Below are 17,316 nucleotides of genomic sequence, written 5' to 3'. Positions count from 1 at the left end.
AAAAAGCACAGACTAGTATGCAAAAGTGGATTCACCATTGTTGTGTTTACAGACACAAGCAGTTGATTTGGACTCTGATATTGCCGGGTCCTTTGCCTGCACAAGAAACTGCAGTAAGGATGTACTTAATGACAGGTAGAGACGCAGTTAAACTGCACACTCTACTCCATGTGGCCATGCAGAGTATTCCAGACATTCCAGGTCTCCACTCAAAAAGTTCTTTATCTTAAAAGTTAACATGCTAGCATGCAGACACATCTTAGGACAGTGTGCTCATGGTGCTATAAGGCAATTTACTTCTGGGGAAAATCTAATATTGGATAAAGCTCTGACAACTGCATGACAGGCTGTCAGCATGTCAGGTGCACATTTTCAGGCTAAAGAAGGATCACACCCAGCTGAACAACAAGCACTGCCACTGCAAACTGAACAGCCTAAACAGTACCAGTGTCCTGCCAAACACCAAAAACCAGCGAGGTTACCTGCTTATCAGAGTAACTTAGTGATGTCGGGCGTAACTTCCTGATCAACCCGGACTATGAAAGGTGGATAGGTTTTACCTGAGGTCTGTTGCCATGGGAATTTATACTGCATCTCTAAACTGCTCCAAGCAGGTGATGTTGGTGGTTAACTCAGTGTTATCCTCTATTAGTACCACCCAACAGGTGGAAGAACCAATCAATATAGGCACAACTGAAAAAGGCTAACTCACAACTGATGAAAAAAACATGATTGGAACAACCTTTTTACATGGAGGTCCATTTTTACATCAGAGTCTAATATTACACCAAGATTTGTGGAAGAGGGGCACTAAGTTAGGGGCCAGTGGACCAGGTACGTTATTATCAATCTGAGCTCTAACATGGGTGGGGGCAATGAAAATGATGGTGTCATTAAGGTGGAGAAAGTGCCTCAAATAAGCTTCAAAGAGAGAAACTGAGAAGAGCCAAACAATGACCCTGTGGCATACAGAGAGGAGAGAAAGAAAATAGAAAAGGAAAAGTACCTGTTTGAAGTCATATTTTAGCAGGTGCCAGTTTCTTGTGATCCAGTCACAGTTTTACTGAATACTTTAATCTAATTTATGTTTTCAGATCATATTCTGCTCCACAGGTTTAATCTTGCAAATCTTTTTTATAGACTACAAAGTCTAAACTTTAATCTCCTCTCCTTTGCTTTGAATCTTCACCCTTGCAGGCTGACATTCCTGTAGCATGCAATAAAGCACATTAAACTTTGTTTCTCTAAGTTTCTCAGAAATTATACATAATACAGAATTCTTTAGAAAAATAATTTTATTCGCCATCTGAACAAATAAGATCAAACCTCCGTACTGTCAACAAACACATTTTTTAGGTGCATTACTGTAAATAAAGAGACCTTTGACATTCATAGATTGTGGCAGTAAAACTAAAAGAATATCAAAGAATAAATTCTTATACAGTAGAACAAGCCATCCAGTGGCTTGATAAATCATCCACAGGTGGACTGAACACACAGAGACCTCATAGTTGGTTGGAGCACTTAAATCTTACAAACCTGTTAAAACGTGCAGACAGAATGTTGATTGTTGGTTTGAAGCTTGGTATTCTCCAACTTGACAAAATCGACCAAAAAGTGCATGTGCTGTTTCAGTTTGCTGTGTCAGCTTCTTTGGCTGCAAAGTTCACTGTACTCAAAGCTAACTACAAACAATAAGTACTTAAAAAGTGACAGACACAACATTAATAAATAATACATGACATGATGCCAAAGAACTTGCTGACTGTACAAATAACTGCTCCTAGAGCAGCTCCTGAATCGTTTTGTTGTGACATCACCTGATGAAATCATTATTCAATTATTCATCTGCCCATTAATTAAGAGTCCTATGACTGATTAACAGCACAGCTGCACAGTTTATATTGCTTATTACGATTTTTTAAATTCACATAGATAAGAGTTTCTAACAGTTCCATCCAGAAGTCTGATATGCATTTCAGTTTCATGATGTATGGAGAGATCCAAAGGTTGCATCAATATGCAGTTTGAGTATGTGTTTATACAGTTTGCCTTACAGTCTTTTCAAATTGTTCTGCATATTTATTATTGTTCCACTCTGAATATGTCTGAATGTGTGAAGCATTCTCTGTTTATTTAGGCAGGTAGGCAAATTATGCAAGCCTGTAATATTTCTCTAAACCATTAAGTTATAAAAACAGATATTTTGGGTCAACAGGGGCCAGCACAATAAGCTGTGAACACAACACTGAGATATCACCTTATAAAGTTGTTATGTCGAACGTGTAAGCCAACAGTTTCTAATTTACACATGTGGCAGATATAGTATACCGCTAAAATGCTCCAAAAAGCTGAGGAAAACTACACTGTTGAAGCTAATTGTCTGTGGGTTAATCACATTACAAAGAGTCATTTAACATGTTATAAGTATAAAAATATCAATCCATGCAGCGATAAACATGTTTCTTCAGTTAGTGATAGATTCAGCTCTTTCGCTTCTTAATCACAACAAATCACTTTAGAGAGACAGATCGCTTTAGAACTAAACATGGCTGTTCTAATGCCTCATTTCTCTCCAAATATTTTCCTTCAGTTGTGTTGACTCCAGGAGATCAAAGAAGCTGAAGATGGTTTCACTCTTGTTGCAACACAGTTAGCCAGGAGAGTTTGGTTTGTGAATCATTGCCACTGTGAATGCTGTTATACTGCTGTGATACAGAAAACAAGTCCTACATCCACACTAAACTGTGGTCTGTGTTTCCCTTTGGGTGAGCTCTGATGCAGTCCTACTGAGTCTGCAACAAATGTGAAGGTCAACCACTTCACTATATAAATAGTTAAAACACACACTGGGTTAAAATAGTGCCATCCAAGCTGGAAGGTGCTGGGTGTTACTGTGAGACACAGCTGTCACCCATATACTGAGCATAACGGTCTGAGATGCTTTTCCTCAGCTCATCGATATCTCTCCTTAGCTGGCCGACCTCTAGCAGCTTGAACCTCAGTTCTTCCTCTGCCACTGCTCTGCAGTCACTCTCCTCTGCTGAAACACTCAATGCTGGACAGAAACACAAGGAACAAAAAGTTATCACTGGGGAAATAGTCAGATTAAATAAATGCAGGTGTGACAGCTGAGATTTAAAGACTTATACTCTGTTAGCTAACATAGGAAAATACTGCATCTTTGTGTTTTATGTCTTGAGCCAAATGTTTCTCTGTACTAATCAAGCAGTGCAATACATTTGCTACAAAGTGGCACTTTGACAGAAGACAGAGTAAAGAGACAAGCAGATGTATTACTGATTCTAACCATCTACATCCTTCAGGTCATCTGGGACAGGTCTGCTTTCTGTCCCAAGATACAAAACTAAACACGGAGATTTTCCATTTTACTCTTGTATTTATTTTTACTTGCCACTTACCTCTAAATTTGTTGTCTTGATTATGTACTTTGAATTACCTTCTTGTTGAAATTGTGCTATATAAATAAACCTGTCTTGCCTTTCTTGCCAAAAGTGAGATGAGAACATCAGTAGCACTCTCTGTTCTAAATGCAGAGCTGGGGTAGTAAGCATAGCTAAGCATAAAGACTGGATCTAAGGGGAAACCGCTTTACTGGTCAAAAATTGATTATACAATAGATTATCCAAACAAGGAATCAGTAATATTTTTTTCTTCCACTACTGCTACACTCAGTATACCTATATGCTGTTAAGATGTAGCTTAAACAATACCTCTACCTTTACTCACAGACTTGTTTAAAGACTATATGTGTACGTGTGTGGTAATCCACATACATTTCATGCCCAGAAGCAGAGACAGGTTGGGCTCTTTCCCTTGCGCTCTCTGAGCCAGGATGCTGCAGAGAGCCTGGAGGTCCAGTAGACACAGGGACATCTCCTTCAGCAGCCGGCCCACTTCTGGCATTTCCACATGGGACAGAGGATGCACCAACAAGCCTTCATCCACCTGCCGCGGCTTCTCAATGACAAACAAAGACAGTTTATTTTAGTTTCTCGTAAACCTGACCTTCAGGAACATACTAGTCTAACCTTTTCTCTCCAGATAGGAATTCGGTGTGCTGACAAACCTAACTGATCAGATACCAGAGTTAAGTCTTTGTTCTTCAGTAGCAAAATATCTGTGGATCTATCTACCTCTGTGAGGAACTGATGGGATGGAATCATTTGATGACTATGTGGAACTACAAATGTGTAATACAAGCTTAACAGCATGATGGTTCATTCCAAACTTTTGACTGCTGTAAAGGGACATATATCTTAAATCTCTAATGGTAATTTGTTAAGTTTAGTTCTGTGGGCTTGTTTCACATACACTGCACTCCTCATCAGTGTAACCTCACTATACCCTGCATTTCCACCCACCACACTTGGAGGACCACTGGCTTGGGGTCTGTGGGGCAGAGGGCAGTTGGGCTGATCAGTAACCACATCATGTCCAACTCATTATGTGTTCTATAGCAAGACAGCAGAAAGACAGAGAGGCATTAAATTATTCAGTTCCAACACTGATACCTGCGGGAAGGCTCTGGATGGGGTGACCATGCTCTCGTCCTGATGAGACTGTTGTCGATGAGAAAGGCCTCTTTTCTTTTGCAGTCTTGTACTAGTGGCCTAACAAAGCACAGAATGTGACAGGTAAGCCTGATTTATTCTTTAGATGAAGAACAGGCAGCATGTGTGTGGGTCAGAAATGATGGCTTTTAATATACATTGTTAACAGTTACATTGTAACTACACACAGGCAAGGTTTCTAGATGAATGATGATGCAAAAGAAGTTTGGACAAATAAATAAAAATCTGTCGCTCCAAGATGAAAAAACCTGCTTTGGATATTTTATCTGAGTTGAGGAAGGGGGCACAGAATTCAGCGTAACTGACTTTTCAACTCCAAAGATGCACATACAAGCTAATGTTAAGCAGCACAAGCAGCTCTCTGCACGCAATACATGTACTGTTCTAAACATAAATCAATCTTTCACTGCAAGCTCAAGCAGGAAGACAGCTGTCAGCCTATTTCTGCACCTGAAAGACAACACTGAGGGCAGTGAAAGTGAACCAAAACAGTAAAGTTGCTGATGCAAAAACCAAAACTATAAGATAAAAGAGGCTAAAAAGCTCCAGTTGACTGATAATTCTCAGCAGATCTGTCACTAGAAGCAACCCCCTTTGCATATAAAAAAATTCTAGAGGTCAAGTGATCCATTGTTAATATGAAAATATTGATTATAGCTACACTGAAGTCATGCTTTGTCATTCTGGGATATATACTTACTGGTATTTGATTTCCTCCCAAGAGGAAACAGATGAAAAGAGTTTTGGCTGTTTTCTTTACTCAGTGTTACTCACTACTTGTTTTTCCAGTACATACTTTTTTTGCATTCATCATGACAAAACGACAGTCTTGCTTTGGCTCACATGTAGTCAGGTTGGTTGTCAGGATTTGTTTATTCACATACCGTTAGTTGCAAAGTCAGTCTCTCAATCTGTTCCTTCTGATGCTCAATCAGCTGGTGGGGAGAAGAAATAACATGTTAATGGTAAATGGACTGCACTAGTGCTTTTCTAGTCATGTCGACCACTCAAAGCGCTTCACACTACAGGTCACATTCACACATTCATACAGCACTTGTTCAATACATACAAAGTGCTTTCTGACACACACTGGGGGCAAATCAGGCTTCAGTATCTTGCCCCAGGCACACAGACTGGAGGAGCCATGGATCAAACCACTGACCTTCTGATTGGTGGGTGACCGCTCTACCCTCCTGAGTCACAGCCACCTGGACTAATGACTTCATTTGTGTATGTGTGCATTTATTTGTGTGTGTGTATTTAGGATGCTACCCTGCTACTATGGTCCTGCTGCTCCAGAAGTTGAGTGTTTTCTACCTCAAGTCGCTTCAGGTCTTGCATTGGCAACCTCACCCCATCATCCAAACACTGCTGCACCTTCTGCTGCAGGCTTTACAGAGATGAGCCAGAGACAGAGAGAAAGAGACAGACATGTATGTATATACAGAGCAATCTAATGTAGAGAAGGAGTGTGTTCAGACTGAATGCAAAACAATTCTGTACATACAGTGTATCGTTACTGCAAAGACGACAGTGGACATGCAGTAGTGCTGCACGATTCTGGAGAAAATGAACATTTTGCTTATAATTGAGGTCATAATTCTCTCTCACTGTTTATTTCAGTATGTTTTATGCACTCATTTATCCAATACAAGAGGAAACGGAACAGAAAATACAATGGTGCCTGATATAGGACAGGCCATATCTTTGGCTAAGTGGCGGGTGATTGAGTCTGTAATTTCCTTATGACAGGTATTTTGATAGACTGTGTAAGATTTTAGGGCTGCCCCCTAAATGGCAACTATTTGATGCATCAGTCGGGAGGACCCTGATTCAACTCACAGAATGTCAGTGTACGAGTTGGTTTTTGTGCTGCCTCACAGTTCACACAGCGTGATGCAGGCAGTCACTCTGATTCTCTTCGCTCTGGTGTCAGGTGAGCTCTACCTGCTGAGAGCTGCATGCCCGTCGTGAGAACGGCTGAGAGTGTAAGCAGGCCAGCAAGAGAGATAACTGAGCTATGACCAAGACGCCAACACTAGTCTGCTGTGTTTCCTCGACATACATTTTGTAGCGGCTGCCTGCCACAGGAAATGTGAGCCGCTGCTGCTGCAATATTATGAAGTTGCAAAATATGCACTTAAGCCAAAAGAGAGAGAGACAAAGAACAGAAAATGGTAGAATGAACTTGCTAATCTTTTTTCTGCACTGGCACAGTAGGGTGGTTCTTACCACCATCAGGTTTTCTTCTAGATACGTTTTGCCCTTTTTATTTGTCCCAACACAATTTCTGGCTCATTAGCCAGTGTCACTCACTTTCACCGGGTTTATCTGTGAATCATGTGGTGTAATGGTGCATTGTCATTGGCTGAGGGAGATAGGAGCGTTTGTTTTGATGCAGCGGGTGTCCCTGATGAAAATACAGCAGAATCATTGTCATTTAGAAATGAGCTCTGAATTGAGATTGTGATTTTAATATGATTAATCATGCAGCCCTAAATTGCAATTTATCTAACTGGCGCAAATTGAGGTATATAGTCATATACCTCAATTTGCGCAAATTACATGTTTAAAATTGAAATGTACAGACAGAAGACAAAAAGACTGAAACTGCATCAGCACTAAAGTTCCCAGCTGACACACTGATACAGCACAGGCACACACTCACAAACAACATTGGTCTGTTTTGCTGATGAGAAAAAACAAATATCAGCTTGTGCACTGGCTGTTTGAGGCAAATAAATATAGACAGAAAAAAACTGCATGATTAAGCACAAGGTGATAATTTGCTTTGCATTCAGTCGGAATACACATTAAAACACTGTAACAACTGCTGGTTATCAGGACAGGTATTGGTTGATGATGTACCTGTGTACAGATGCAATTAACTCCGTCTCCCTCTTGGCCTGCATTTCAAGCCTGATGTCTTTCTCCTTCATCAGAGCACATCCTTCCTCCAGGCTCTTCTGTAACTGGGAAACTGTTTTCTCCAGATCCTTGGCTTTCTGCTTAACTTCTTCCTGCTGAGCACACACAATACACTGTGTGGTCACTACATTTGAGCAATGCTTTGATACAAACTGTTTATTGTCAATGTGTGACAAGCACCATTGACGTGTTCTAAATTTTGATGTGTGGGGCTATTAATTAAGCTTTACAAACAATGCATACCCACAATGATCTTGAACAAATACTGCTGAGTAACATAGTAATGATGTGTTATGGGCATGCTGTACATAAATGTAACAATGAGTGAAGGTCTGAGCTTATCACATTTAAAAATCGTCAGGACACTTCTGCAACTTGACCATTTATCAATATATACTTAGTATTTCTATTTGATGCTTTTTATATTTATCTTTATATTTCACTACATTTCAGCAGAACATGTTCTATTTACATCTGTATCTGTTTTATTTCTTTACAAATGAAAATGAATATACATGAAACAGATGATAAGCTTATAAACTGATAATGCATTGTATAGTTCAATAATCAGTGGCATGTATGTAATAACAATAATGTAATAACATATTAATATATAATAGTAACATTTCACAGCACATTATACCACTAACATTTTTCTTAGATAAGATTTTTACTGCAGGATTTGTGCTTGTAATGAGTACACTTGAAACATTTTCGCATTAATGCTGTTGTGGTCCTGATCAGTAGCAGAGCGGTCTGGAGCCAGCCTCCTCCATCAGCCAAAGCAGTGTCTTGTAATGAACTGAATGGTTCTACACATCTGTGGCTGTTTTTCTCTCTGTTTTCAGCTCTCAGTAGTTTGTGGATTCTCACTTAACTTCTAACCCTAGAGAAAAGCCACTCACTGATGCCAGAGACACCTAGCCACAGTTTATGTGTGTTTGTTTCCGTGTGTGTGTGTACCTGCTGGGTCTGGGCCTGCACCTCATCCAGCGTTGGAAGGTCAGAGAGGTATTTCTCCAGTGTCTCTATACGTTGCTGTTTTTCTTGGCTCTGTTCGCTCTCTCTCTGACACTTCTTTTTTAGACTACTGATGTATCGATCCCTCGTCTTTATCTGGGAACCAAAAAAAAAAAACCCTCATAATTAATACACTGATGTCATATAACATTCAGCTAACCAATTTCAACATAAATAGCATATGCAAATGCTACACAATAAAACACACATAAAATCAATTTGTTCACATCAGTTATCATGTGGGTACACAAAATAATTTAAAAAGCAACAAATGAAACACTGTCATTTGTCCTCAAAATGATAAAATAATTACTATAACTATTACTCATAGTATTAAGCTTATGTCTTTTTTATTTTCTGCACCTTTTCCTCCAGTTTTCTGATGTCCTCTGTATATTTTTGTGTGACTTGCTTGAATAGTTCATTCAGATGGAGTACTTCCAGTTCAGCCACTGCTAGCTTCCTACTAAGTTCTTCATCACAACACAGTCTATCAGATGGCTGTTTGCATGGCGTTCTCATTGCTGACTCCTACTGGACAAGCAGAACTTGTGCTGTTACTTTTATCAACAAATATTTTATATGTAACTATCAAATTATAAATGTGAACGCTCATTCATCACAGAGATGCGACCAAGTGTTACCTTAGTATTTAGGATATGAGGGTTGTCAAACCTCCCTTTTTGGCTCTGCAGGACCTGCTGTGCTCTCAGCTCATTCTCTCTGATCCGGGCATGGAGCTGCAAGATCTGCTGCTTTTGTCTGGAACACAGATTTCATTCCTGCTTGTAAATATTGGAATCTGTAAATACAGCTGTAAATGACAAACGTCTTTTTTCAGGTTTTTTAAGATTGTACAGCAGCCATACATAAAGACAGGATGACCATACCAAAACAGGGCAAACATTAGAGCCTGCAAACACCCCAAAACTCCAGTTTTCATATTTTTATTTTTAAAATTAAGAAGTCAAATTAACTAAACATAGCAGGTCATAGGTCAATGACCTCTGGTCTTAAGCTTCAGTTCTGGGATTGCTAAGAGGATAAAAGTTAGCACTGCTGATTTGGTAAGTTGTCTATGCTATCAACTCTGTGTCATGTGTCACCAAGCGTCGTTAATTGCTCCAATGTTATTTTTTAACTTAAATATTACATAAATAAATATCTCTATTTCCTGATTAACACGTTGTGTTGGCACAGCCTAATCCAATGGTCCTGTAATTATTCCTTCTTCATGGTGGTTCCAATGTAATGTTTGTGTTGATGCAGTTTTAGAGCTATTGATTTAAATGGATGGTCATTCTGGAGGCTGCAGTTTGCGGTGCGGTTGTGAGTGTGTCCTGCAGTACCTATCTATCTCCAGTTCTCTCTGTCTCAGTAACCCCTCTTTAACCTTCACCAGAGTGTTGACAGGAAGAGAGGTCCCCATCAGCATCTGGTAACATACATGAACAGGTAGTTTAACACATACAGTGCATGAATGTACATACTGTAATAACATCACTAGCCTTTGTGAAAGTTATAATTTTGATCAACATAAACACCTACTTCCAGAATGTATAAGAAATATTCTTAATTGACAGTTGTCATGTTATTATTGTGTATTTCTCCATTAAAAGAGAGAAATGTTTGAGGACATGCAGTTTGGAAAATGGGTTTTTTTAAGTATTACTACCAGGGAAGTATAGGAACTGTAATTCTTATGTGAATGCATGTCTTTCATTCCCCATGCTTTTTCTCATCTTTCCTCTCTCCAATTCCCTTATTATTTCCTCTTCTATCACATTATTATAATACCACTCTTGCCTGATTAACCCCTGGTTCCTGCTGTTGCCATGACGAAGACCCATCTCCACCACAGCCCTCTATTCCAGTACAACTGATCTGACCAAATTCACTTCCACACTCTGCTTTGGGCCTGTATTCCATTTGCTCAGTCAGCCACATCTGGGTGCGAACTGCAGGTTGAATTGGGGAGCCTCTGTCAGTCTGATGACCCAGTGGTGAGTCTGCTTGTTTGGGTAAGCTGAGGCCATAAATCTGTCCACTTCCCCGACCTAGTTTAGCTTCTGGTAAAACACTATAGCTCATGTCCAAACTGTTGTGTTTTACCGGTGAGGACAATGCTGAGGAAAGTGACAGGCCTGTTTCCAAACCAGTTGATCTACTGCTGTGGTTGTACCGATAGCAGGGTCCAGCACCTGGTGAGCGCTGCAGCAAGCTATGGCAGAGCAAGGAGGAAGATAAAGGTAGATAAAGGTCCACATTTGAGCCACGGGGTTCCTTTCTGTATCCATATAGCAGACCTCTGTCCAAGGAGCCTTGCGAATCTGGACTGTACTGATATCCTGATGTAGTGGAGCTCTTATCAGCCCCAGATGACAACTTAGTGAGAGAGGACCACCTCCGGATGGGTTGATGGTTGATGTCCAGACAGCTTGGTGCACCCAGGTGAGACATGGCTGGTGTAAGCAGCTGGCAAGACTTGCTCCAGGGACTTGTGCTGCTGGGCGAGGATGGTATTCTAAAACTGGTGTTGGGTGAGGAGGCTGGGGATGGCATGACATGGACAATGGGGATGACATCATCATCCTGGCCCATGTGATGTTGGGAGAGTGGCTGGAAAGACAAAGGTGTGGTACTGGAACTGGAATCGTCTGTAGGAAGAAAGACAAATGAAGACTGTGAATCAAGTCAGACGTCATCATCATCATCATCATCATCATCAACACAGCAACATCAACACAGACATATTAGTGAAAGGATGCAGCAGCCTAAAGGCACATGAAGTGATTTATAGACTGCTGGATAGATCCAATGTCTAACTTTAAAATCTTTTAATCAGGGCACATCACTATGGTAACCTACACTACATAGCTATATGCATGTTTACAGGTTCTTATAGATCAGTTGAATCAATTTGCTCTTACAGGCTGAAGACCTTTTCACATACAGTGTAGAATGCAAAAATACGAGATACTTGCCCGCTAATATACAGAAACTGAAGCTCCAATGCAGCCGGTTGCAGACATATTTTTTAGTATGTTTGTTGGACAGTTTGAGGTCCTGGTGGGGAAGCGACTGCCACATTTGAGGAAGCAGGGGCCCAACTACTGGGATCCTTTGACCCAGAGCAACCTCTGACAGTCTGTGTGATTGTGATGCCTTTATTTGCAGTGTGAAAGCTCAGAAAAATCGACCTCCTTTCGAAAAAAATTGTCAGCGCTTTTTCATCCCCCAGTATCTGCGTTCTGTGTGAAAGCAGCCATTACAAAAACAAGAGGTCGAAATTGATTGTGCGAATTAATTGCGTGAAAAATACACCCGCAATGTGAAAAAGCCTTTACTGTGTGTCCAGCTTGTAACAAATGTAGGGAGAGTTTATAACACTAATATATAAAGACTATTATAGCTGCATTTTAATTGTGTAAGAGTTGTTTATATCCCAGCAGGATTCCTGACAGTCTCAGTTCTTAGTCTCAGATCTTATTACACCCTCCTAGGCAATGTTTGATCACATCATCATCACATGAGGAGGAATATGACACGATCCACATCTTCATTGGGGAACATTTTGATTATAAGGTATGGCACTCTTGCCTGCCATCACTTTTGATGTGTGAGTCAATAGTCTAATTAGTGTCAACAGAATATTGATAAGAAACAGGAGATTTGTGTGCAATACACATTTGAGCAGAATTAGATACAAAACAACAGAGCTGGTAAAAACATGGGAGTTCTTCTGTAATAAAAGAGTGTGTAGGCAGTGATATTGAGTAAATAGACAGGACATCTTACCTTCCACGCTGTCAGAGTAGTAAGTGCCAATGCCAGTGTCGCCACTGTCAGACACTGTGCTGTGTCTGCGCCCACCACACATACTGTTTCCAGGGCCTAAACAGGAATTTTTAAGAGGCTGTTACAAGTTATTCAGTTACAAAAAAACAGGCTTATCAGGTGGGCTGCTGGCCAGTATTTGAATGTGTTACATCCACAGAGAAAATACAACAACTTCTTTCTGACAGTCACCAGTTTGGGGTTTTTCAGTTCAGAATTGATCTATTTATTTACTTAGTTTTGAGTCTTTGTTACAGCACTGCCAGTGGTTTCTTGATGAAAACATTTCATGTCTATACTGAGACAGGATTGTACAACTCTTTTTTAGAACAATCCTGTGGTTAACAGAAGTAATGCAGTGTTCCCATAAAAAAGTAAGCCATCAGAAATGTGTGCTTGCACATACAATGACCAGCCACAACATTAAACACTGACAGGTGAAGTAATAACATTAATCATCTCTTTACAATACAAAGTTCTGCTGGGAAACCTTGGGGCCTGACATTCATCTGGCTGTTACTTTGATACATGCCAGCCAATGTAACATTGCTGTAGACCAAGCCCCTCCCCTCCATGGCAAATGCACTCCCCAACAGCAGGGGCCTCCCCCAGCAGGACGGTGCTCCCACCACACCACAAAAACTGCTCAGAAAAGGCTCAAGGAACACGACAAAGAGCCCAAGGTGTTGACCTGGCCTCCAGATCTGACTGAACATCTGTGGGATGCACCAGAACAAGCCAGATGTTGGAGGCACCACACAACCATGTTCTACTTTTTTGTTTCTCATTCATGTTGTGTAATTACTGGAACCAAGGAGGGTACGATGTCGACTGTCTCAGAGCATTTCTGCATTTTCTTCTGTTTTTTAAAAACATTCTTAAAAAATGTGCAACTCAGACTCCTGTTTGTCCCATCTCGACCTCTTGACATTAAATTAAGGAACTCCTTAAACCTGTTAGCACCACAACACCACATCTGCAACTTACTATTGTAAACAAGTATTTAGTTGTCTTTAGAATTACATATTGGAAATGTAAATCAGTCTCTGCTCAAAGATGCTTGGGTACTACAACCTCTCAAATGGCCCCCTCAAAAAAATACCAATTCAGCTCTCTGGTAAGTAATTTCAAGCTAATCTCAAATTTACATTTGATGGGCAAGATCATAGTGCAGTTAGTTCAGCTCTCATTTCAGCACTGAAACAGCATTAATAAAAAAAAGGTAAATGATCTAGCAATGAATCTGGGCGAAGGAAATATATCAGCTCTTGTACTTCTTGACTGCATTCAACACCACTGATCATAGCATCCCATGTTAACAAAAGATCTAAACTGGTTCCAGCCTCTTCTGAAGAGATGTGTCTCTGGGTGAGCAGGTGTCATCTAAAATTGAGGTCACCTGTTGTGTCTCTAAGGGGTCCATTCTGGGTCCCAAACTTTTTGAATCTGTATATGCTGCCACTGGGAAATATCAGCACAGAGCATTAAACTGATTTTCATACTTATATTGACGATACACAGTTATATATTTCCTCCTCTTCTGAAAACATAAGCCCGATCAATAAACTGTTCTGCTGCATCAACAACATTAACATGCAACAAACTGAGGTACTCACAAGACTCATTTTAGTGGTCATTTGCAACAGTTAGCATAGGAACACAAAGCATGAAGCAAAGAACCTCTGTGCTATCTTTGACTGTGACCTGTCCTTTGAATCTCTGGTGAAAAATGTCACTAAAAATGCATTTAACTATCTCAGAAATATTGCATACAAACTCTCCTGTCAAAGGAAGACACCAAAAGACTTATTTGTGCTTTTATTTGCAGCATACTTAACTATTGTAATCCCCTGTTCTCAGAGCTCCCAAAGAAATCTTCAGATGATCCAAAATGTAGCAGTACATCTTGTTACCAAAAATGAACATAGAGAGTACATTACTGCAGTTTAAAAAGGCTCTTCCTTGGCACAATGTTAGAATGAATTTTAAGATTATGCATTTTTTGTTTTTAAATCTCTTAGTGGAGTAACTCTAGATCCATAAGATCCTCTAACTCTGGTCTCTTAAATATTCCCTAGAATAGAACTAAGATATCTGGAGATGCTGCATTCCTGTGTCATCGGTCCTCACCTCTGGGACAGCCTTCCAGTGGAGGTCAGATCATCTGACTCACCAGATTACTTAAAATGAAACTTTAAAACCATTTATCTTTTTATGCTGGTGTTTATGTAGCTGGTATCAAACCTATTTATCATTTTATGGGCTTTTCTTATTTTGCTGTAATGTGCATTTTACAGCAACTTTCATTGATGTAAAATGCTTTTAGTTGCAGTTGCTGTATGAGCTGTGCTATATAAATTAAGCAACTATTATTATTATATTATTATTACTAGCAATTGTTATTATCATTATTATTATTGTTATTATAATATTTAATAATAATAGTGTGACTATGACTCCAGCATCCAAAAATAAGTAGCTGAATATCATAGTGAACCATCAAAACCAACAAATATTCACATTCGAGAGAACGGGATGTCATGTTTTGGCATATTTGACTAAAAATAATCACTTAAGTAGTATTATGGAAATATTATGGGACAATGAATTCATTGTTAAAATTGTATGTTGCAGTAACAGTATTCAGCAGGATAATAACTGGCATCAAACAGTAACTTCTAACTGACCACACTACTGCATTAGTGGAAAAAGTACTGTGATTACCGTTATAGCACTTTATTGCCACTGCTGATCATTATACAAATTTCTGTTCTCCAAATGAAAAAGAGTAATGAAATTTAGTTTCACATAATGTTGAGAGTTTTGTATGATGTACAATGTAACAGTGTAATTTAGTTACTCCTTTATAGATTACTGTTTGACTTTACATACATTTGCTATATTGGGGTAAATGTTAATATCAATGATTCAAACAATAAATAATAATAATAATAATTGTTGTTGTTGTTATTATTACTATGTACTATTTATTTCAAGCATATCACAGCTCTGGTTGATAATTCCCTCGTAAGGCCAAATGAATTCTTTACCTTGAGTAATCTCAGTTGCTGGTTCTCTCTTGGCCAAGGAAAACAGATGATAAAACAAAACACTCTAAGTTCTCATGTGCCCAGTTTGTTGATAGTTAATTTAGCCTTGTAGCTCAGCTCAGTTAGTGTCGGTGCTAGCTGTTACTGCAGCTGCTCTCGGCCTTTAAGACAGACTCGCTGGATCCACTTCGCTCGTAGCTCAGGCATCTTCTACTCGTCTTAGACCGTCATCTTATGGGCGACTCACCTGTTTTATTAGATTCGTGTCCATCTTCAAAATCACCTCTGTACCACATTCTGTCTGACAGTGGGCTTTATATCACGGCAGGGGAGGCGGCAGTCCGATCAGAGGACAAAAGAAAAAAAACAAGGCCAAAGTATGAAAACACGGCGACCGCATCATTCATGACAGTATAAAAGCTCAAAAACTGTGTGTGGAATGGCTTTGGTCCCGAAATCATTTTGTCTGATAACGGAACCCTTCGTCTAAATTGAGCCTCTACGTTCTGAGTTGAGCGTTCTCCGAGTGGAAGTGTTCCTTACAAACTCCTCCTCCGCTGCTCAGCCGCAGTACTGCCAGCACGGCACGAAACAACACAGCACCACGCACGGGCGGAAGATCCTCCTAGGAGCAGCTTCGCATTGCAAAATAACGGAAACTCCTGTCGATTCTCTTAGAGTGTCTATTCGTGCAATTACGGTACGGGCTCTGCGCGCGTGAGGTTTCTCTGCAGGCACAACGACCTGACGTTGTGTGACAAATCGTCAAGAACACATTAAAACTGCAAGCAGCACTGATCGTTCCCTCGCACCTTCGAGCGCGTTGGGGGTGCTCGCGGGACGCCGGTCGACACTTCGAGTATGATTTTGACGTAATTCCGTGATGTATGATGTATCCCACATATTGTATCACATTATGTTGGGCTGTATCAACTGCATTCCAGACCGTGAAAATTTCATGTAAATTAAATGATGCTTGTCACGCAAAGCTTACTTTCTGTTGCCAGCAGGTGGCGTTAAGACTATGAATGACAAGTGGCATGTAGAAGTCTTAAGGCCTCGACTCTTATTAAACGTGAAATTTAGAGTTGATTGGACAGTATCAATGTTACTTACTCCAATGTCTTGTTTAATGGCAAAGCATCAAAATTCACCACACCACCACAGCAAGGTTATTGTCTGACCATATTTGAGGTGGATGTGATCCACCCACTGGGAGGAGTACATTAAAGACATTGTACATACATTATTTAACATGGCATTCCCTGTTGCCAGTAGATGGCACATTAACTACACCTGCAAATTGTCATGTGGATATCTTCATGGCGGGACTCTTATCGTCAGATAATTGGGCCTTTGCTGACTTAATAGGAAGGGGGCTGAAAATATTGTAGTGTGTACCCCCACTTAAGCCCCCTCCCCATCAAATCTTGCCAGATTTTCCTGTTGTGTGAGGTGTATTAAGAGTAATTTTACACTACCTGATCGGGGCCACCATGAAAAATATTTATTTATGATCAAAACCTGTAGTGTGGAGAGTACACTGGATTGTCACGTGGAATGAGAAGATAGCCAATCAGGAAGCAAGCTGACTGAAGAGAGTCACGTTTGACTGTACAAGATTTCAAGTTTTGACAGTCCAGACTCTGGGTTTTCTGGACAGAATCTGTTTGTGTGAGGTGTGCCATGTTAGTCTTCTCATTGCACACCACACACTATAAGAACAAAACTGTGAAATCTGTCATTGTTTGTCACCATGTATGTGGTCTCTCACATTTTCTAAATTGGGTAAGATTTTAAAATCTTTTTGTGTGCTGGGCTTTACCTGGGATGGCTCCAAGGCTGGAGTTATCAAAGAACTGCTTGGGACAAGTTCTGCACAGCAG

At 40.1% G+C, this 17,316-nt stretch overlaps 2 protein-coding genes across 3 annotated transcripts in view; both read right to left on the bottom strand.

Annotated features, from left to right (window-relative positions):
- LOC108899331 (gap junction beta-7 protein-like) overlaps positions 1 to 17,316 on the bottom strand; it is a 494,318-nt gene that overhangs the window by 123,645 nt on the left and 353,357 nt on the right. The window lies entirely within an intron of this gene.
- On the bottom strand, positions 1,278 to 16,035 carry cep85l (centrosomal protein 85, like). 2 transcript variants are annotated; one of them, XM_018699750.2, is made up of 13 exons: positions 15,678 to 16,035; positions 12,342 to 12,437; positions 10,350 to 11,200; positions 9,893 to 9,978; positions 9,188 to 9,305; positions 8,907 to 9,074; positions 8,487 to 8,639; positions 7,464 to 7,615; positions 5,868 to 5,985; positions 5,480 to 5,530; positions 4,536 to 4,634; positions 3,798 to 3,978; positions 1,278 to 3,058 (listed from the first exon to the last, which is right to left on the bottom strand). In XM_018699750.2, exons 1-13 carry the CDS (start codon positions 15,724 to 15,726, stop codon positions 2,892 to 2,894), a joined length of 2,289 nt encoding a protein of 762 aa, XP_018555266.1. In that variant the 5' UTR covers positions 15,727 to 16,035; the 3' UTR covers positions 1,278 to 2,891. The 2 variants fall into 2 exon arrangements, with proteins under 2 accessions (XP_018555266.1, XP_018555264.1); XM_018699748.2 differs by having other exon boundaries at positions 7,464 to 7,618; positions 15,678 to 16,033.

This window comes from Lates calcarifer, linkage group LG7_1 (genome assembly GCF_001640805.2).
Source record: "Lates calcarifer isolate ASB-BC8 linkage group LG7_1, TLL_Latcal_v3, whole genome shotgun sequence".
NCBI classification, from domain to species: Eukaryota; Metazoa; Chordata; class Actinopteri; family Centropomidae; genus Lates; species Lates calcarifer.
This window is presented reverse-complemented; position numbering and strand designations above follow the sequence as displayed.